At 39.5% G+C, this 21,962-nt stretch overlaps 3 protein-coding genes across 11 annotated transcripts in view; 2 read left to right on the top strand and 1 right to left on the bottom strand.

Moving 5' to 3' along the window:
• The first annotated feature begins 585 nt into the window (after positions 1-585).
• On the top strand, positions 586-2,850 carry LOC116922708 (carboxypeptidase B). Of its 3 annotated transcripts, none has more exons than XM_032929096.2 (9): positions 586-700; positions 780-967; positions 1,048-1,242; positions 1,401-1,595; positions 1,695-1,826; positions 1,924-2,030; positions 2,100-2,222; positions 2,309-2,483; positions 2,560-2,850. In XM_032929096.2, exons 2-9 carry the CDS (start codon positions 796-798, stop codon positions 2,742-2,744), a joined length of 1,284 nt encoding a protein of 427 aa, XP_032784987.2. In that variant the 5' UTR covers positions 586-700; positions 780-795; the 3' UTR covers positions 2,745-2,850. The 3 variants fall into 3 exon arrangements, with proteins under 3 accessions (XP_032784987.2, XP_032784986.2, XP_032784985.2); XM_032929095.2 differs by having other exon boundaries at positions 600-700; positions 768-967; XM_032929094.2 differs by having other exon boundaries at positions 604-967.
• A 628-nt stretch (positions 2,851-3,478) lies between these two features.
• LOC116922709 (carboxypeptidase B) lies at positions 3,479-6,068 on the top strand. The gene is made up of 9 exons (XM_032929097.2): positions 3,479-3,634; positions 3,896-4,059; positions 4,148-4,348; positions 4,582-4,776; positions 4,917-5,048; positions 5,119-5,225; positions 5,342-5,464; positions 5,556-5,730; positions 5,788-6,068. Exons 2-9 carry the CDS (start codon positions 3,897-3,899, stop codon positions 5,952-5,954), a joined length of 1,263 nt encoding a protein of 420 aa, XP_032784988.2. The 5' UTR covers positions 3,479-3,634; position 3,896; the 3' UTR covers positions 5,955-6,068.
• Positions 6,069-7,770: 1,702 nt separating this feature from the next.
• LOC116922698 (CUGBP Elav-like family member 3-B) overlaps positions 7,771-21,962 on the bottom strand; it is a 64,706-nt gene continuing 50,514 nt past the window's right edge. Inside the window, exons 5-13 of one of the 7 annotated variants that reach the window (XM_032929079.2) lie at positions 21,060-21,139; positions 17,584-17,748; positions 17,242-17,392; positions 16,928-17,089; positions 15,803-15,880; positions 14,231-14,320; positions 12,658-12,816; positions 12,292-12,514; positions 7,771-12,164 (exon numbers count right to left, since the gene is read on the bottom strand). In XM_032929079.2, the coding sequence (XP_032784970.2) occupies positions 12,387-12,514; positions 12,658-12,816; positions 14,231-14,320; positions 15,803-15,880; positions 16,928-17,089; positions 17,242-17,392; positions 17,584-17,748; positions 21,060-21,139 (1,013 nt within the window). In that variant the 3' untranslated portion in view covers positions 7,771-12,164; positions 12,292-12,386. Of the gene's footprint in view, positions 12,165-12,291; positions 12,515-12,657; positions 12,817-14,230; positions 14,321-15,802; positions 15,905-16,927; positions 17,090-17,241; positions 17,393-17,583; positions 17,749-21,059; positions 21,140-21,962 lie in introns of all 7 variants that reach the window. The other 6 variants (XM_032929075.2, XM_032929076.2, XM_032929077.2 and 3 more) reach the window with 6 other exon arrangements.

The following is a 21,962-nucleotide window of genomic DNA, read 5'->3' as shown; positions in this document are numbered from 1 at the left end:
AAGATGGTTGTGGCCTGTGGGTACAAACCGCGTATACTATCGAGGTGAGCAAGTTAAGCAGTTTTTAAGTTGTTTTATTGCCCGTGAACGCAAAGGAAATTGTGACCTGCACTTCACATCCTTTATAAATTTCTCCGTTTTAACGATACAGGCGTTCCGAGGTACGTGCGTGAAATAAAAATGGGATGGCGTTTCCATTTAGCCAGACATCGTACGTCATACACGGCCCGACTCAATCACAAAGTATTTTATTAACCAACAGCTGTAATAGAAAAAAAAGCTTGTGTTAATGCACATAGAGTATGACCCTGAAATGAGGGTTGTCGAAACGAACACAAATCTTAGAAAGGAAATGGAACATTTTTAATCAAAAACTCTGTAGGTATGTATAATAAGGCACAATAGAAATAAAGAGCTGCGTGCTAGAATCTATAAATTGTAGTACGTTACTACGTTCTTCCCCACTCCATTCAATTACAGCGAAAGAATGGAATAGAAGTATTAGGATAATGTGGGTCATAATCGTTTGGACCGATGTTACCTAGAAACATCGCGTAATTGGTATGCGCAGCATATGAAATAAGGTCAAACGGCACCTTACTCCTCATAAAGCGGCCAACAACGTCGAGCGCACGACGTGTCATTCTACCACTGCAACAAGGTTTTCTTCACCAACGCGTCTCACCCGATATTTCTAAAGGTTATATATTTACTTCAAATATATAGAATTTTATTTGAAAAAGTGCACATCCATTACATTCGCAAAGTACCTGAATTAGACCCCAATATTCCGTTATGCATCTCCTGCCGTTTGCTTGGCTAGTTTTGGGTTGTGTGTTTTGTTTTTGCCAAGCCGCCCCAACAAACGATGACGACTTTGTAACTTATTCGGAATTCCAAGTCTGGAAAATTACGACCCGTTCGAACGAAGAAAACAAACTCGTTTTGCAGATGATTCGGCATTACGGTAAGGACGAACGGACGTGAACTGTTTTAAATGTAACAAAGATAATGTCTTAAATCCCATTATTTTGTGTGTGATGATAGGATTCGAGGCGTGGAAAGATAGTGATGCTATTAGTGCCCCAATTGGCGTTTTGATACCACCACCTTTTCTAGAGGAAATGAAATTGAAATTGGCAGCAACCAACATCTCTTACGAAGTCGAAATCAGCGATTTGCAGACCGCCATCAACGACGAAAACGCGAGTATCAATGTCAGCGCTATTACTACCAAAATGGGTAGATCCTTAACGTTATTTTTCTTTATTTTTAAAAATTAAGGTTAAGAATTAAAAAATGATAATGTTAAGCAGCTCACCGGATGTGTGACATTATACCGATAGGAAATGATTGAAATCGTAACAATCATTTCGATATGTTGATGTTTACGTTCTTAGCTCACAAAATGGACTGGACCAGCTATCACAGACTAGACGACATTTACGGCTATCTCAAGTACCTGGCTGACACATACCCGAAACTTGTTCGATTAATTGACATCGGTACTTCATACGAAGATCGACCACTCTACGTTGTTCGAATTTCCAACTCCTCTTCGCCCGACACGCAGCCGGCCGTCTGGATAGATGCAGGTATAAGCAGCAAATTTTGTTTTTGTTTTCCCCATTTTAAAGAAAGGATTCCATTTTCTAATGAAGATTATTTTTCCTTTGGAACACTATAATGCTAAGGAATTCACGCTCGTGAGTGGATATCACCCGCGGTGGCAACTTACATTCTCCATCAGCTTGTCGAAGAACCGACAAACGCTGGACTGTTGCTCAACGTCGATTGGTATATTATGCCCATTATGAATCCCGACGGTATATGGCGATCTTTCGTTTTTTAACTACATTTTAAAATCAGTGTTCGAGAAAAGAAATTAACCAGTCTTTGTAATTATATTGTTTAAAAAATAAGGTTACGAGTACACACATATGAAGAATCGGCTTTGGAGGAAAACTCGGTCTAAAACGTCATCAAAAAAATGTCGTGGTGTGGACGCAAATAGGAACTTTGGTTATCAGGTACTCAACAAATCTTCTTACGGCAATTCATTTCGTTCATTGTTGGAATATGATTGGACCTATATATAGTGGGGTGGTGCTGGATCAAGCAGAGATCCCTGCGCAATCAAGTTCAGAGGAGCAAACGCTTTCTCAGAGCCGGAGACTTTGGCCACATCAAATTTCATCACAGAGAAATCGAAGCAAATCAAAGTAATTTACATATTTCGCTCACTCCTTGCTTGGTTAAATAGTCTACACCTTAATGTTATGTTTATATATACTTGTAAAAATGCCAGCTCTATCTGACGCTGCACAGCTTTGGTCAAGTTTTCCTGCTCCCATGGGGTCATTCCGTCACTTACCCATCCGATTACGACGAGATGAAATCACTGGCTAAAAATGCTGCGTCTAAATTCAAACGCTATAAATACAGAGTCGGAAACTTAGCCGCCGTTCTCTACCGAGCTTCAGGCACGCTCATTCCAATCTCATCTTTTTGCAACATTTCATCAGTTAAGTTAACCTATACGTGTTTGTTTTTGCGCAGGAAACTCGGCTGATTGGGCGAAATCAATCGGCATCGATTATAGTTACACGGTGGAGCTGCCCGCTAAAGATTTCCTTCTACCAGCATCGAGAATCTTGCCAGTGAGTCAAGACTTCTTTCCCGCCTTGGAAGTTTTTGCTGCTAAAGTGGCCACTCTTAAGGTTACGTATAGTTTTCCAGCTTGATGCAGCATAAAGTATATATCTTTTTTTAAAAATTCTGGAATTTTAGTATTCCTACGCATGGTGATGATGCAATAAAATTAAGTTGATACAATTTTTACGGTCCAAGGCGGTTACGCTAAAAGTGCTTTGATTCCGATTTATTTTAAGAATCTACATAACGAAAAGAAAAACTTATATTTGATTCGAAATCATCGTTGTCGACCTAAAAATAAGCCCGACTTTTTCTATTTTTGAATAGTTTTTTAAACCTATATAGATATAGCCTATATCTAAATACCCACGATATAGATACCAATTATTCGTCATCACATCTATAGAACGATTTGTAGAGAAAAATGTGTAATAACGTTTACTTGACAGATGTTCTTATTCTATTTCCATTTATAGAATTCACCAGCAACAGGACATTGGGAAAGCCTATATATAAGCAATTGAGTTAAATCTACATTATTGGCTATTATAGTAAGCCAAGCCACGCGTGTGTATACACAGAGTGTCCCAATAATATATCACACTGCTGATTGGTTGTAAGAGAAAGCGAACCAGCAACAATATTTGAATAGGTATGCAGATGTTATTTACTAATGCTACCCAGTTCTACAGCGCTAATAAGGACATATAGATCCGCACGGGACGTCCTTGAGTTTGACCTGGTCAAAATCTGTTCCGAAATCGCTTGTTTTCCTTTAGCCGGCACACCAGCAGCTAGCCTATATATGTGTTTAACAGCTGTTCGTACATACTGTATTAAAGCCTATATACAGTCTGTGACCTATTCATTAGATCGATTAGTTTAAGGCAGATCGTTCACTAAGTGAATATATTCATTGTGTCTATTGCTGCTCGAACAGATTGCTCTCTTCTCTAACAATATAGCGCATAAACTCGAGGTACATATCCATTATAATCACGTTCTTGAAGAAGTTTTGCTTTTGTGTTCTATGGTTATTTAAATGATTAAAGGTAAAGGTGTCTAATTGGTTAATGAATATGCGAATGATAATTATCGCGTATATAGCCACAAGAGGTTTATTAAATCTAATCGATTGATTTCAATAATAACTCAAAACCAATTTATTCTATTGTAAACGATGCTTTGTAATCGAAAGTTATAGCGTGTCTTTTAACTATATAACATCGTTCGCAATTAGAATGTCAGTGTTGTTCTCCGTGCTCGCCCTGGGTTGCGCGTTGCTCGTCCACCAAGCGGCGTCAGATGACAAAGCCGTTTCTTACTCAGGTTATCAGGTTTGGACAATCACGACTCGTTCGAACGAAGAAAGCCAGCTCGTTTTGAATCTCAGACAACTTTATGGTAGGGTATACAGTTATACACAGTTTAAGGCATTAAAACTTTGTCTGTTTCATTTATTCACGTACAAAACAAAACCAAACAAACAAAGGACTTGACGTATGGCAATGGCAAGAATTTCAATCCGCCGATGCTCCAACCGATCTTCTTGTTCCTCCACAACTCATAAAGGAATTGAAACTCAAGCTAAACGAGGCCAACATATCTTACGTAGTTAAGATCGAAGATTTACAGTCGGATATCAACGATGAAAACCCGAAGGCCAACTCCAGTTCATTCGATACGAAAGCAGGTATAAATATTATAGCCTACCCAGCATTATTGTCGTTATAGCCAAAAATTACGTATATTTTCATACTTGGTGGTGTTTTGTGCTTACCGTTTCATTTGAATTAAGGTCAGTAACTGATGAACAAAGCATTTCCCACCCAAATTTTGATGTAACGTATAAACAGTAAAGACGATTGTCTCAACGTTCTGTTCTAATGTTTCATGTGACGCGGGCGGACGCGGCTCTTTGTATAGCGCACAAAATGGATTGGATCAGCTATCACCGTCTAGACGACATTTACGGCTACCTGAATTACCTGGCTGCTACGTACCCAAATCTGGTCGAGTTAATCAATATTGGCACGTCGTACGAAAATCGGTCGCTCTACCTGGTTCGCATCTCCAACGCAACGGCTCCCGACAGTCAACCGGCCGTTTGGATCGACGGAGGTATCGTATATATACAATGAAACACAAAATCAATTTAAAATGAAATGTAAATTAAAACGCGTAGGCTAATATACTTTACAGCGTGCATTTAATTGTAATGACTAATGAGCAACGTGTTTTAAATTGTTATATATATAAAGGATTTCACGCTAGAGAATGGATTTCGCCCGCGCTTGCCACGTACATTATCAAGCAAATCGTTGAAGAACCGGCCAATGCGAAACTATTGAACAACATCGACTGGTACATTATGCCTGTTGCTAATCCTGACGGTATGTTTCTTCAATTCATTTACAATTGATAAGCACCTTCTCTAATTCATTTCGTAATTGCATACTAAAGGATACGAGTACTCACACGTGAGGAGCCGACTTTGGCGTAAAACTCGGTCGTTAACAACATCAGCCAGGTGCCTTGGTGTTGACCCCAATCGTAACTTTGATTTTAAGGTGATTCGTCTTGTATTCGTTCATATATTATTGTCGGCTTCTGATATATGCATTCAAGTGTTTGGTTTACACCGAAATTGTTATTTACAACATTGCGTATAATCGATCGTCTATAGTGGGGAGGTTCAGGCTCGAGCAGCAATCCTTGCTCCCAGGTATTTAAGGGATCGAAAGCCTTTTCCGAAGTGGAGACCCTTGCCTATTCAAAGTTTATCATCAGCAAATCTAAACAAATCAAAGTAAGCCAACTGATCCTTTTTCTAATATAATATACGCTATAGATACAATAACAATAAATTGTTACGTATACATATTTTATCATTTGTTTAGCTCTACCTAACGCTTCATAGTTACGGCCAAAAACTTCTCATTCCTTGGGGTTATAATCGAGAGTATCCGTCTAATTTCGCTGACATGTTGGCACTTGGCAATTGCGCCGCTTCAAAATTCAAAATATTCAAGTACGGTGTTGGCAATAAAGTCGACCTTCTCTATCGTGCTGCAGGTAATGCGAATGCTCTCTTCCTTTGATACAATGCAATTATAGTGAATTTTAATATAGGGAACTCTGCAGACTGGGCCAAGTCGATTGGCATCAACTACGTCTACACTGTTGAACTGCCTACCAGAGGGTTCGTTGTGCCCGCCTCCAACATTACACCAATAGTTCAGGATTTTTTCCCTGCCATCGATGTCTTTGCTACTAAAATAGCCACCCTAAAAGTTTAAATGTTCTACGTCCCCCCTTTTTCACACATGCATTTTGGTGAGGTTTAGCGTGCACAGCACTTCCTTTTTACTTGATACACCTATAAGCAAAGCAATAAATAGTATAAAAGTCTTTTTTATCACTATATCTTCACCTCGAAAGCGTAAATCTTTTTGTTTTTGTATACATTAAGTAATAGTATAATGTCCTATAGTTCAGAAATAACGCAAATAATTGCGCAGAAAATCGTTCATCTTATAACACCTGGAGTACATATAAAGAATGTCTGGAGAAAATCAGTTTCATTCTTTCGCGGACTATAATTGATAGAACGTCGATGTTTGAGCAATTAATTATGCAGTTTTTCGGAAAGAAACGACGTATCGTGTCATTATATCAATATTTTTCGAGATTTGAATGTGCTGCCTGGGGCGTTTTATGGCCGATGACAAAAGATGACATCTCACAATAAAGACTCGTACATATAGACATCTAGTGTATATCAAAGACTGAAGGGATAATATTTTATTCCATCAATTCAAGTTTATAGACTTAGGGCCGCAAGCAAGATCGATTAACACGCCTATATAATGCGAGTACACAACCTGATTTGAACAAAGAATTTCGTTTGGCTTCTTACCACCATCAGCACAGATGTTGCTGAACGCTCGCCTGTATATATTTAAATAAATCCGCATCCAAAAACGCACAGCGCAAACTGTAATGCTCTAAATATAAAAGAATATATAATGATTCATTATAATGAACTGCAAATCTGTTAACTTACCGTAAAATTACAACACGAGCTAAAAGAAGAATGCCGTCCAATTAGGGCGTGACTTTATAATCGCCTTCAAATTGGTGGTGGACTCGATGTAATATAATAGCGCACCAATAGCCGATCTCATTTCATTCGATACGGACTATACATCTTTTATACCGCTGTGGCAACTTTTAGAGACGTTAGTTCGATTGGATTGTGGGCTATCGACAAGTCTGACGCTGAGAACAAAAAAAAAAAAACAAAAAAAAAGGAAAAACACGGCAAATCCCGAGGAAAATAGGGGCCAGACGATTTTGATTGCTAATAGAAGTTTAGTACACCTCACAGTAGCCGATTCGGCCATAAAAATAAAAGAGACCTCTCTGAATTGTAAGAAAAGAAAAGAAAAAAAAAAAAAGAAAACTGCAATTGGCTGATGAAAGTGAATTACCCACGTCCGGTTGTTCCACGTTCACTGACCCCTGTCTAACTGGCAAAACCACTTTTCGTGACCGAGTTTCAGGCCATGATGAGAATTGACGTCAATTTACCATCTTTCTGTAGACGGGCAGCCATTTTTTTTTTTTTAATCGCACGACTGGCTGCGATTGGGTGAGTAAATTGCGATTCAATTGCTTCCTCCCAGCTTAAACAGGAAACCTGAGAATGAGTTTTCAATGAGTTGCCTTGTCTAAAAACATTCCGGCTGTCATGTCTCTTGTTGAGTTGTCACACGACGTATACCAACTGCCAACCTGTGTACAGAAAGAAAAAAAAAAAAACAATTGCCTCGCTAATTCAGAGTTGATTACTTTGCTCGGTCAGTGGCTCTGCAAACGTCAAATGTAAAAATTCCATTAACTATACGTATATATCAAACTCAATGTTGATTATAGTTGATGTTAGGAGCCATATAGCGGAATTCATTTGGGGCGCGCCATATTTCCTGCATCATTATATCCTATATATATACATCTAGCGAAAATGTATGTAGGATAACACAATATTAAAAGAACAAAACAAACAAGAATCAAAATAATTTTTTGTTTCGTTATAATTAAATGTTCTTTTTGTTTTCTTGCAAAGCGTTGTATTGGCATCTGGTAGGCGATTATTTTTTTTGTAATTATTTTTTTTCAAAAAAAGATTTTTTTTTTCCAGCTTGTTAAATGGTACTTTTAAAAGATTATCTGTTGAACAGTGTAGCACTTACACGATCCACGCTCTCATGAAAAAAAAAATGTAGGGGTGGGGGGGGGGGAATTTCAGTGCCATTGCGGGAGGGATATAAAGAAGGAGAGAAAAATTGTGTCTTGTTCTATATATGATTTTATGTTTTGTTTTTTGTGTTTTTTGGGGGGGGGGCATTTTTCATGTTTTTTTGTTTGTCGTGATCCTTTTTGTCTCTTTGTGAAATACTGGAATAAGGTATACAATTTTTTTTTTGAAATAGCGGGTAATTAGTATAGTAACAATTCTTTGCTTGTTTCGGGATTTTAAAAGGAGCATATAATTGAGGGAGTGGGGCCGGCGTTGTTTCCTTTTCTTTTTTTGTTTGCTTCTGTTGTTTGTGTGTTCATGTTGGGCGAGACGAGAAGAATTCGAAGGATCAGGAGATAGAGAGAGAGAGATATATAGGAGTGACAAAAAAAAAATGAAATATCATCCGCAACAGGATATAATTATAGATAAATGGTCGCGCAATATATATAATAAGTATAAGAGAAAATATGATGATCAAAGGGAGAGGGAACCTTTTCTTCTTTTTTTTTCTTTTCTTCTTTGTATTTATTTATTTATTTTTTTTTGTTAATTTTAGTTTTTTTTTATTTCATTTTATTTGCTTATATAATGTACTTAGAAAATTAAAATCTCAAATGGGAGGGAGGGCAAGAGAGAGAGAGAGAAGAGAAAATATAGGAAGAGGAGGCAGAGCAAAAATACCGGACGCGGCGACGGCGGCGGGGACAGGTATAGACAAAATCGTAATAATGCGTTCCAAATTTGCTGGATATCAAATATAGAACTCGGATTCATCTTCTTTGTTGAAGTACACAACGATTTTTCTTTTTGACTATCAATTTGTTATTTTGCTTTTTTGAAATATTTCATTTTCGCGCCACCGTCTTTGAAATTTGGCGCTTCGTTTATGGAAAATAGATAATCAAATCCTCTTTAGGGGTCGAGTGCGCTGCGATGGAGGAACACCAAAAGAATGAATGATCTTCACAAGAGAGTGAAGAATTCAAGAGATTTTTTTTTTTTCAAAATGATCGGCTTCAGCTGCAATTAAGAAGGGCATGTTGTCTATTTGTATTGTTCTCCCCCCCCCCCTTTTGAAACAAGATGTAATATACTGTGTTCATGATGCGTCAAATGAAACAAAAACATTCTACCTACTCGATCAGCGCATTTGAATATGAAATCAAAAAATAATTTCTTGAATCAAATCGAGAGAGAGAGAGAGAGAGAGAGAGAAAAAAAAAAGATTTGCGACTAGAAAAAAAAATGTTTCCGAGATTTCAAAAAATTTGGTTAAGTATATCGGATGATTTCAATCAAATGATTCGCTTGGCTAATGACTTCATCTTTCCTTTCATTTTTTTTTTTTCTTTTTCTCTTTTTCTTCTTATATCCTACATTAGCGTAAAAATTATACAGGGTCACTGGGGAAGTTGGTTACATGATGAACGAGAAAGAACGCGATGTAAAGAGCATCAAGAATTCATTTGTCCCATTCGCTTTCTGGGCTATTAGAAATTACGGTTGAGGGTTTTTCTTCATTTTTTATTTATGTTTTTTTTTTTTTTACGGGAGCGAGGGAGGATATATAAGGGGAAGGGGAGCAAACGGGAAGATTCATATAATCGATGGCACTGCAATGTTTTCTATTAGATCAACGAGAAGAACGCCTTCGTTTGGGCCTAAGTATATATTGGGAGAGAGCTACATGAGAAATGACTTCAAACTTGTCATGTTTTCGCGCTACGGGTTTTAATTCAATTCAGCCAAGCTCGCAAGCTCTTTGTGCTCGTCAAACACAATAACAAAAAAAAAAAAATCGATCCAATCCACACAAAAAAAAAAAAAAATTCATCTAAAAAACAAAAAAATTTCTTGATAGATTTAGCGAAATTTGAAAACAAAAAATGAACGGCTGGTTTCGGAAATGAACTAACTTTTTCGAATTCTACGATTCGCAAAAATGTGCTGGATTTTCAAATGTGGACCGCGATCGATCCGTTCATCGCACGAATTTCTTATATAGATTTGCTTTTCAATTTTTAAAAGAGAGGTAAGAGAAATGAACAAGGAAAGAGAGGTAACCTTTTTTTTTTTCAAAGTTCAACAATTCGCATCTAAGCGAAGTCGACGCAATGAAAAGGGCAAACTTCCGCTGGAGAAGGTGTTTAAATATAAATAAAAACAAAATTTATCATTAAAAAAAAAAAAGTCGTGAGATTACAAGTTGAGTCGAAATGGGAACAGACACTCGTTGAAAAACTAAAAAAAAAAAATCTTAAGTCTTTGGCTGATGATGTCGGACGTCAAAGTTTGTCCTGAATTTCTCTTCTGGAGATTAATTTTGTTTTTTTCTCTTTAGGGAATCGGAGGGGGATAAAGAGTTCCAAATAAAAAAAAATGAAGAGATTCTAAAGTCAATGGGAAAACACGAGATATCAACACTTTGCGTCACAAAGCCGCAGGATTACCGGCACTCGCCCACCATTCAAATAATTCAAAAAACAAAACAAAATGACTCATATTATGAGGGGGAGGGGGGGCATTTTTCATTCAACAATTCAGCCACAACGTATGAGGAGAGGAGAGAGTATTTGATGATATAAGTTTTTGGGACAGGCCGAGGAGATATAGTGGGGAGGCGCGTACAAGAGATGGCAGCACTATTCAAAATGAAGGGAGACTACAATTTTGACTAACAAATGATTGAGGAATGGCAAATTATCATATCAGACCCGAATTTTTGTTTTCTTGTTTTTATAAAAGTGTCTTGTTCCACTTTGAACAATGGGGGAATGAGATAGTGAGATCATATTGTGACAAACTGACTAGAATTGGTTATTCAAGCTTTGGCTCCAAAGTTCCATTGTTTTTTGTTGTTGTTCTTGATCCTGTCAGCATAGATCGTTCAAAATAAATGAAAACATTTTTAAAACCTGCAATACAAGAAGAGAATAACAGCATAATTGTATCAACATAATCTTCTTTTTGTCCTTTTGCTTCCTTGATTTTTGGTTTTGACTTCTTAATTCTTCTTCATTTTCAAGCTTTGCAGAAGACGACGCTGTTCGACTTCATCGCGGAATGCCACACGAAAAAGGTACAATTCGAATGTTTTGATGCATAAAACAAAAAAAATGCAGTTGTTGTTGATAAGAAATGTTTTTATCGTTTTCTCCTTCCATTTGTTGATTCCAAAACGAAAAAGAAAAGAAAAAAAAAGGAGAAACTCGATCACTTTCTTTTTTTGACACAAATCAACAGTCGTGTGTACACACAATCGTCTTCTTTTCTTCCGCCCGAAATCACATTTCTCTTGCCACACAAAACGAGTCTCTAAATGGATTTGTTTGTTTGTTTGGGTTTTTTTTCCCCTCTTCTTTGTGGAGGGAGGTTTACGTACAAAATCCCATCGCACTAAACTGTGAAGACGTTGATTTTTCTTCATTGATTTTATATTCTTTGGCAAAGTTTGGTCAAACACTTTCCTTTTTCCGTCTTCTTCCATTTCCATCCGCAATTCTCTTTCTTCCTAACCCCCCCTCCGAAAATTTTTAATTTTTTTCTCTCTCTTTGCTTTTCTTTTTTCTCGACGTGCTATTGTACAAAGGCAAGTCACGCGCGTGCCCGCGCTGAGCAGAGAAAAGCCGAAGATTTATGTTGGTTTGTTTGGTTTTGTTTTTTGGAGAGGGGTTGGTTGTTGTTTGTAGATATTTTAAAAAAGAAGAGAGAGAGAGAGAAAGCATGACTTGATGCTGGATTGCAACGCCAAGAAGAAGAAGAAGAAGAAGAGGAAGAAGAGGAAGAAAAACAAGGGCAAATAAAAGCCAAGAGGAACTGCAGAATTCTTGGTTCGTTATTGTCGTTAACTCCGAGTTAGACGAATGTCCCTTCCTTTTTTTTTTTTTTTTCATTTCCGGAGAAACAAAAGCCAAGAGGGAGGTTGATGATCAAGTTGTGTGACTGTTGCCGGAACTGTAACCAGAACTATCGCCGTACTTCCTTTTCTTCGAGAGACGAATTTGAAGAAAACCAAACCAAAAATAAGAGTGGGCACACGTCCCGTGGCCATCGATCTGTTTGGTTATGTCAGATTGCACACAGCACATCCACTCTCCGCCATTGTTCCACGCGTTCCACTTGCGTCCAACTGCCACACATCAACACGAGACATACGAAATTTCCACAGTGTTTTGTTTGTTTTGTTTTGTTTTTCCTTCTCAGCCTGTGTGCACAAGAATAAAACAAAAGCAAAATGAATCATTGAAAACCTGCCAACGATCGATCTACGAATGGAACACAATTTGAAGAAACATGGCAACAAGGTAGGACTGGTGATGTTTGAGTGTTACCTGTTTTAAATGATACGTTTATTTCAATGCAATTGTTTTGTGATGCATTCTTGCTATTACGTCCGCTGGCTCCAATTCACTTTCTGATGAATAGACTAGTAAGGTCGGTTGGCATCTTTGGGCCGTTTGAGCTGCACTTTGAGTCTCTTCATGCCAATCTGGAAGCCATTCATGGCCTGAATAGCAGCCTGAGCACTGGCCGGGTTGTCGAAACTCACAAAACCTGTCGTCAGATCGCATTACATGTTACACAAACGCATTAGACACGTAACAGACGAGGATCGATGTCATGGGAACGCGAGGAGAAACAAAAAAAATCAAATATATCAATAAATAAATTGAGAAAAGGAAGTAGATGTAACGTACCAAAGCATTTGCTTTGATTGGTAGCCCGATCGATAAAGACTTTGGAACTGATGACATTGCCGAAAGGTAGAAACATTTGCATCAGCTCGCCGTCACCAAACTCTTGTGGCAGGTGGTAGATGAACAAGTTGCAACCCTCGGGACCGGAGATGGAACATCCTGTGGCATCCCATCGCGATGTATCGTTTCCGGTGCGTAAACAGCCGACACCACAGCAGAGTAACAGTGGAATAAAGAAGGATTTAAAACAAAAAATAACAATACTTTAGTTTCTGTTTTGTGCAAATCAACTTGGATTTTGGGAGGAACAGGATTAGGATTAGGATTGAAAAGATAGCAGTAATTGAACGAGGGATTGTCTTCTCTAGAGATCTGTTGCTCTATATAGCTGCTGTTTTTGAAACCAAACAAGACTCCCAATTTAACTAACTATAGGCTACTATATGCGTCCCCTAAATGGATCTTCTATGTGCTCATGTCAAACAGGCTTTCATCAGGATTGTATGTAACTATTCCTTTTGTAAGTCAAACAGCTACACTAATACTATTTGTTTGATCAAATATGATTGCCGGAGGGGGATCTATGGAAATGGGTTAACGTATCATTGTGTCTAAAACAAGCAGCAAATAAGAAGAGACGTTAAATAATGCGGGACTCTTCGTTGACGTTCGATCGCATCAAACAATCTATATACTATAGATTCTATATATCAGAAAGTCGGTGCGCATTGGGTGTAGTTGATATCGTTAGACGACAAAAAAAAGCAACGAACGAGGAGATGATACGTTAATCCGTCGCATTGGTCTCGTTTGCTTTAGCTCTCGCTTCGTTCTCCATAGAAACGATCCGTCATTGACAGACTCCGGTAAAATGAGACCGAGCGAGAAACGAAACGAGTGTTTTTCTCTTTTTGGTTTTCGACGCTATGAAAACAAATAAACAGCATCGAATTTCACAGAGGGGCGAACAGAAAAGGCTGCATTAAAAACAAAATAAATATAGGAAAGGCAGCAAAAGTACGGGCTTTTGATATCAATATGCACCAGTGTAGTGTAGCGTATAGTATATATATACGATAGCTACGCATATAGAGTGTAAATTCAACATCGACGACACATCATGCGACACACGGATGCCGATACGAAAGATATGTACACAGGATATAAATGTATAGACACAAACATCCACATCGAGATATGAGACACCCACAGGCCACAGTCACGCACGGCACGTTTTCAATGTGATGCCAATGATGAACGTCGTGTGTCAAACTCAAAGAGGATCGAACCCAAAATTCCGCATCAACAAAACAAAACAAAAAACAAAGGGGAAGTATAAAACGTCTCTTAATATTAAAGTTCTATTTGTTTTTTGTTTCTTTTTTTTTTTTAGTTCGTTTGTTTGTTAGTTCGTATCCTGTTTCCCCTTTTCGTGAGATTGACGTCAAAAAACGAATAAGAAGGCTAGACTATAATAGAATAGACTGCTAAAGATCTTTGAGACTGGAGGGAAAGGGGACAGGATGGGTCACAGCATTTTGTTTGGGCGGGGGTTCTTGGCGAATTGGCTTACCGTGAGCGCTACCTTCGGTAGAACCTGGAGTCAGGGCGGAAACGTCGTTGCCATAGTGATGAGCCATGGGTCCGTACATGGCAGGATAGGCTGTCAAAGGAGGAAGCGAAACATTGCAATCGAATATTTGTTTTGTTTTCTTTTCTTTTCATTTCTTTCTTCAAATGTTTGGATCATTTGAAGGAAAAAATTGGGGAACATTGAGGAGAAACCAAGGAAGTAGAAAACCAAACGGAAGAAAGAAGTGTGGAAACAAAATTGGTTTCGAAGAGAAATAAACCAACAGGAATAAGAGCAAAGAAAAGGTAATAGAAATCGAGATTGGAACTCGATCAAGGAGAGAACCAACTTGGCTTTCGTGAGGCATAAACGAAAAAAAAAAACTGTTTGAGGACCTATATAGGCAAACGCTGTCAACTTCAAACGAGTAGAAAAAAGCGTTTAAGCTTGAACACGACAGTTGTTTTCTTTTTTCTCCGCCACATTAGTTCAGCGAAGAACCAACTTTGGCAATTCTTTCTTCTATGTATGCATCACTTTTCCCGTTTAAACTAATATAACTTCGCCCGTCCAACACGTTCAAACATGGCTATATCCTTTTGCTTTTCCCCTCGTTTCGTAATAATGCCCAACAGGTAGACTACATATATGATCCCCATTCCACGTTGCAAGTTAAATCACATCAAAACCAAATGAACCGGGCACGGAGAAAACAACAACAAGAAACGAATTTTGCTCGAAAAACAATTGACGTTCAATTAGAACGATATCAAGTTCTTGGCTTGCTCTGCAACCCTCTTGCTATATTAAATGCTGAAGGTTTGACCAAAAGAAAAACGGATAGAGTTGAACGTGCCAATAAATTAAAAAAAAAGGTTACGATGAAATGTAATAGGAACGATTAAAGGTGAAATGGATTTTGAAGTCAAAAGATGTGGCAAGTATAGGGAGGCAAACACCAACGTGGCATATCCCGAATAGAGAACGATGCGGGAAAAATATAAAAAAAGAGAAGAGGAAATTCGAAATCAATAATGATTGCGAACAGGCATCAGACAGCAGTTAAAAGAGAGAAAGAGAGAGAAATGGAACAAGTGATGAGCGCGCACATTGAATCGATCACGAATCCAATCTAAAACGAGAGGGATGCTGGTTCTTTGCTGCCATTGTTATAGCACGTCGGGGAGACGAAGAACGGAGAGAGTCGATCGGCAAAATGAAGGTGTTACAATGCAAAGAGATGAAAGTTGATGTTCCAAGTTTGCATAACGGAGCATTATGTCGTGGGGTTAGTTTTAGACGCAAAAGAAGTTCATGGCATGCAGCATTCGACAGTCATTGAATTTCCGGGTGATAGTGTCAAGAAAGCCAAGTTTTTGGGGAAAGAAAAAAATGAAGAAAAAGAAAACACATTGGACGAGTAAATCATCCTTGAAAAAAAAAGAAAAATCAAAGAAAATCAAAGAAAAAACAAAACAAAAAAATTGTGAAAACAGCAAAAGTCGACTTTAAATTGTAATCATAATAATAAAAAAAAAAAAAGAAAAGCGAAATAAAAAAAAGTTGACCTACCGACGCCGGGGTAGGTTTGAAGTGCCGCGAAAGCGGCGGGCTGAAGCGCCGCTTCGCCATTGGCCAGTCCGCCGTGTGCTAGCACCAGTAAAGAGGGAAGATCTGCTTTGATTATTGGTGGCACCATCTCAGAGTGTGTTGCACCTACTAGATGGGGGGATGTCTCGCATCCGACCGCACGCTATTTTTTTTTTTATTTTTTACGTCTTTCTCGTTCACGCCTCTCTCCCCCCTCTCGGCTTTCTTTATATCCTCCTTCTCACTCATTTTTTTCCAATAAAAACCCAGTGGCTTTCACTTCCTTTCCGACACCCTTTTACGACGTACAAGGAAAACTTAAAAAAAAACCACACACACACCCACACACACACACACACACAGAGACACAAACAAGAGCTGCCTGCCGATCAATTGCAGACATCACGCCGAATAACCACCATCACGAACGACCATCAGGCAGCTAGCACGCAGACTGTTATAGCGGTCGAAAGATCAATGGACGTGGCTTTTATTTTATTTCTTTTTATTTTCTCCTCCTTTTTCTGCTCTGATGTGCCCTCTCTTCGTCTACTGGAGCGTATCTTTTTCGTTCCAGCGTGTCGAATGGACGAATAGAAGAGCAATTACAGAGGGGAGCCAAGGCGATCGATGAAGGCTTTTTGGCTTGGCGGAACGCTCAACAGTCGGATCGTGACGTCACAGAAACAAACAATAAAAATAAAGCCGTCGGGATGGATAAAAAATGGCCAATAAAAAAAGAGAGAGAGAGAGAGAAACGAATGACGCAGGCGAATAGCGATGAGCGAGAGAGAGGAGCCGCATGAAGAAATTGAGAACTGAATGCAAATCATATGCGAGACACACCCCCTTTTTTTCTTCTTTTCCAGCCTTTTTTTTTGTTTGTTATTACTTTATACCAACCCCGAAATACGTTTGTTTTCTCGAATTTCAAAATGTTTTATGAAATTTCCGCGTTACAAAAAATAAATAAATAAATAATGATTTTACATGTGACTGATGTAGAACAGTTGAGAGAACGAAAGTATTTCGGGGCGGATGATTATTTTCGTACGAAACAAAACTGCAATCGAAATAGATTTTGAAAGAAAAGCATAGGAGACTCACGTGAGGGATAACCCTGAGCTAGACCGTTGTAGACAGACGAAGGATCTTGTCCGTTTGGTCCATTTTGGCCGTTGGCCGAATTGGGGGCCATTCCGAAATTGGGCATCGTAGGCGATGGGATGGACGACAGGCCACCGTTGACCTGACCCCCCGATCCTGTGCCTATTTTTTATTATTTTTTAAAAAATATTTGATCATATTCAATTAAATAATCGATATGTAATTCAAATGCCCTTTTATTTTCTTTTTTTTTTTTTTCTTAAAGAAAGAAAATGCATTTGACATTCAAATAGAAAAGTTGAGCAAAGGCAGACCTTGTGCAGAGGGAACGACACCCGGGCTGGCGATGCCGTTGAGAGCTGATGGCGGAATCTGCGTGGCAATGGCCATGGGCGCGGCTCCAATGTAGGCTCCTCCTCCAGCGGCGGAAGCTGCTGCCATGATGGCTGCTTGCTGCTGTATCAACTTGCAATGTAGTTTAAACACATCAAATTCCAAAGCCACAAGAGCAAACAAGTCCCACAAAATTATATAGCTGTTCATCTTTGAACCAATTTAACATCTGCCGCCGTTCGTCGCTCAACAAAAAATGGAAACCAAACATAAATAATAAAAAAAAAAACAAAAAAAACAAAAACAAAAAACAAATTGCTCACCTGAGCGTAGGATCCGTACGTTCCAAATTGATTGAAAACGAACGGATGGATGAGGCCCATGTTGCCAGCCATCTGCTGCATTCTCCTCAGCTGTCGCTCCTTCTCCGTGTCGGCGAATTTCACCACTAGGCTCGAAGATGCACCCTGGTTCATTTGACAATAATACTAGCGCTCTCAGTCAAACCGCCATCCACAGTACAACGTGAAATACTAAGTCATCTTCCCCGGTCCTTTTCGCCCTTAAACCACTATACACAACGCATTCATTCCCGCCCTCTTCATTATCATTCCGGACATGGTTCGCATCACGCCAAAATACTTGGAGAGAGAGAGAGAGCATCTCCACTCTCTCGAACCACTCACAATACAGTCGACTAGCTCCTTCATTTTTTAAACTCCCCTGGTCCTTATCCCTGTGTGAGTGTGTGTGTTCCAGCTTCTTATCTTTATTCCTCCGTGTGCCAGTTATTTCATACGACAATGGGCAGACTGGGGCGGGCAACAGCCGCGAACGTGCCTTGCGTAGAGTTACGTAATCGAATATAGTACGGTGGGGGTGGGGGCTAGAAAAAAGAAAAGAAAGGATAGAGACGCGGAGGAGTACAACAAAAAAAAAAAAAGGGCCACTAGCAGAATGCGCAGGCAACGCGAGAAAAATGGCCTAATCGGTTTACAAGATCCGACGGGGTTCATCATCCTTCGTCAAGAAATTTCCCGTTGGCCTCGTCTCAAATTAGGATGGTGAAAAGGCCAAAGAAAGGACAGCACCTTGTTTAGCATTGGAAGGCGGGACTGTGACGTGCTGTCAATCACCAATTTTTGTGTGTGTGTGTGTGTGTGTGTTAAAAAGGAAGCCAAGAGGACGCGAGAAAGAAAGAAGAGAAAGGAACGAAACGTTTAAAAGAAAAGGGGAGGAAAGTATAAAAGAGAACTCGACTGTTGTTGGACTCTTAATGTCAAATTAAGCTAATGACCTACGGCTAGTGGGCGGCTAACGTGCAACTAGGGCTGCGCAATCAATCCATCATGACCAGTCAGATGCATAGAGGGGCAGTAGGGGAGAGTGTGCGACCGAGTATGGAAACTTTATCGCAGCACGTAGCCATAATTAGCTTCATCGCACTAGAAAAGCGGAAACGCATAGAAAAGAGCCTTTTTGCCCTGCCTTAGCAACGAAACAAAAAAACAAATGGCTTCCTATATACACACACAGCACAAAGAAAATGAAATATGGATATCGATCGATCGACAAGGCTAAACATTTCTATTATTTTTCAATCGGAAACATGATGAGAAATTTCATTGAATCTGAACCCTCTGAAGACGTTTCGAATAATTTGTTAAATATAGAGCAAGGTGTCCTATAGCGAGAAGAAAGAACTCAAAAGGAAAGGAAGGAAGCCTCAAAAGAAATGAAAGGGAAAAGAGCAATTGAACCAATTGCCTCTTGTGTGTGTGTGTGTGTGTGATATTACGCCATCGTATGTTATTTGACTAACGAAAGGCGTTGCGCGCAGCTCGAGTTTAGAGCGACACGTTGGCCGGCACGGACTGCAATACATGCCCGCCGGCAAACCGAGCGTGAGTTAAAGGGGCGAGATGATTATCCCGCCACACAGCCCAATGATTTATAACTAGACACTTGGCGTCACCATAAATTCCGACGCCATAATACAAAAGGGGGGAAAGAAAAAAAACAAAACACACACACAGCACGCGAGACGACCGCCGTCTGATCCCCTGCCTTTCATATTCATATATACATACCATCGTATATAATCGTTGTGTGCTCGCTAAACTGCCTGGTTTGTTCTGCAGAACGGGGGAGGGGTGATGAATAGAAGAATAGAAGAAAAAGAGAAAGGCCAAGAAGATTTGTTGTTTGATGACACTGAAATCAGCTGAGAAATGTGTTGGAAAAGAAAAAAGCCAGGGGCATGTATACCATTGACTTTACGTTCTAACGCGCTCTCGAGTCAGAGAATTGTGTATGCAAACATCCAACGCCAAGTAATGAGAATAGAATCAAGCAGAAGAAAAAAAAAGGAGGGGGGGATGAAGCGCAAAAGAACGAGAAAAGGCAGCCCGATTGGGGAGCGAGGCAAGTCAACTCATGAATGCCCAACAAGGTTCCCCTCTTTTGAAATATTTCAACTGTGTTTGGCGCGTGATGCACACGTCTACTAGTTTCCCTCTTCCCCATGATTTCGTGTCGACAAATCAAAATGCATCGCTTCTCCTTGCCCTCCCCCCCCCCTCAAAAATAAAAAATAAAAAATAAAAACTAATTTTGGCTGAAATATTGGCATTGAATAATGTCAAACAAACAAAAAAATCAGCAATACGAACATCCCGCGTGATATATAGACCAATATCATCCTACCCCGACTTTAGAAACATCTCAAACTGCCTTTAATATTTGCGGTATAGCCTACAACCTTGCTTCGATTCTCTTCACATCCATTTCCATACAATATCATACGTTCGCAACATCAGTGGCTTCTTCTCCCCACGCGGAGAAGCCTCTCCAGTATAGTCTACATTGTAGTGCAACTAATGAAATCGACCGTAGCGAGGGTAGCATTATAAGTCCATATAGGCCAAACTGAATAAATGAAACATATAGAAACAAAAAGAAGGGGAGGTAGCCCTAGCGCGTGTTTGCATGGTATATAGACTACATAGTAGTATTGTATATACGTATATACTTATTACCAAAAGTTATTGAATTTCATAAAACAGATTAAATATATACATATATATATACGTATAGCCTATATACTGCAGAGAGTGGATATGTGTATAGGGAAACCTTTATACTTTGCGCTGCCAGGGTAACGTCTGAAGTGTTGCCCTGGTAACGTATCCCGGGCGCGTGCAATTGTCCCACTGGGTCGCAACGAGGCTAGGAGCAAAGCCTTGGGGGTGGGGGAGGAGCTAGACGATAAAGGGCAACAGGAAGGAAAGAAGGAAGCAAAAAAAAAAAAAAGGAAATAAAAATAAAATAAAAAGTAAAAAGAGTGGGTGGAAGAATCGGGGTCGAGATGATTAGATTTCAGTAAACAGATGCTGCGCGCTCCGTTGGAAACTAATTAAAAACGCTTAATGAGATCGGATACGCCCAGGCGAAAGGTTACCGTAGTAACCGGTCTCGAATAAAAAAAAAAAAAAAAGAGTCCTTAAAAAAACGTTGAGCCATTTTGTTTTAAAGCTTCTTCTATATATCCATCTCGCATCTTGCCATCGCACAGCGCCAAAACTCACGGCCAGCATATAATTGACGAGGACCGGGGGAAGAGCTTTAACTTTTCTCTTCATCCTGTAGTATACGACCAACACATTGATACTATCCCCTCCCCCCTTCCCCATCCCCGAAAGCAAAAAAAAAAGAGAGAGAGACAGCTCTTAACTCTTCATTTCTAATACAAAGGGAATAGTTTGTGTGTTTTGCGTGCGTGTGTGTGGCATATACTCACGGGCATGGTCTGGCTCCCGTGCAAACTGTTGATGGCCGTCTGGGCTTCGGCGTGAGTGCTGAACTTGACGAATGCGCAACCTAAAACAATAAAAGGAGAAAACAAAAAACAGAACAGACATGTAAAAAACAAAAAACAAAACAAAACATAAATATAGTAAGAGCCAACGCTTTTAAAACGGGACGGCGACGTCCGAAAATGAGAGAAGGATATCGAATTGAATGCGCATGTATAGCATATATAAAGACAGAGCGACACGAGCACTTCATTTAATGTATGCAGGCCGACAAGTATGGGAAAAGAACAGAGAGCCAATGACAGGGACAATCGTATTTTATTACATCTATAAGCTGATATTCGCAGCGGCGATGCTGCAGTTGCTTTGAAAGGCAAAAGAGGCGACCGGGGCCCATATCGAGGCCAGAACTTGCGTTTATAACTCGATGATATAAATCAGGTTGACATCGACCAGCCAGTCCTCCTCAAAGCGAGAGGAGATAATTGAATGAAGAAAAATGGGGGGGGGATATTCGATCGGTGCGTTGTATTCAAAAAAATAAAATAAATAAAATGCAAAAAGAAGAAGAGCCGATTTCGTGTGAGCTGCTATTGTGCATCTGTAGGCATTGATATGGCATTTGATATGGCATGCAACATACTACTCTCTGTCCCCATTTCCCCTCCCCCCAACTACATCCTCCCAGTATAATACTCTCCCCACTGCTCTTCGAAGCCTTCTCGTGTTACTCTCATTTCCCTCTGTTCCCGACGTGCCTCCTCGGAATACGTAAGATTTTATTTTTCCTTTCCTATACTCTTGCTTGAAGCCCTTCTAGGTTTGGTTGTCCCTGCAGACGAGTATAATAGCGAACGGCAAAGTGGAATGAAAAATAAATATATAGA

The sequence above is a fragment of the Daphnia magna genome, linkage group LG5 (genome assembly GCF_020631705.1).
Source record: "Daphnia magna isolate NIES linkage group LG5, ASM2063170v1.1, whole genome shotgun sequence".
NCBI classification, from domain to species: Eukaryota; Metazoa; Arthropoda; class Branchiopoda; order Diplostraca; family Daphniidae; genus Daphnia; species Daphnia magna.
The sequence above is the reverse complement of the archived record's forward strand: the minus strand, read 5'-3'. Positions and strand labels throughout refer to the sequence as shown.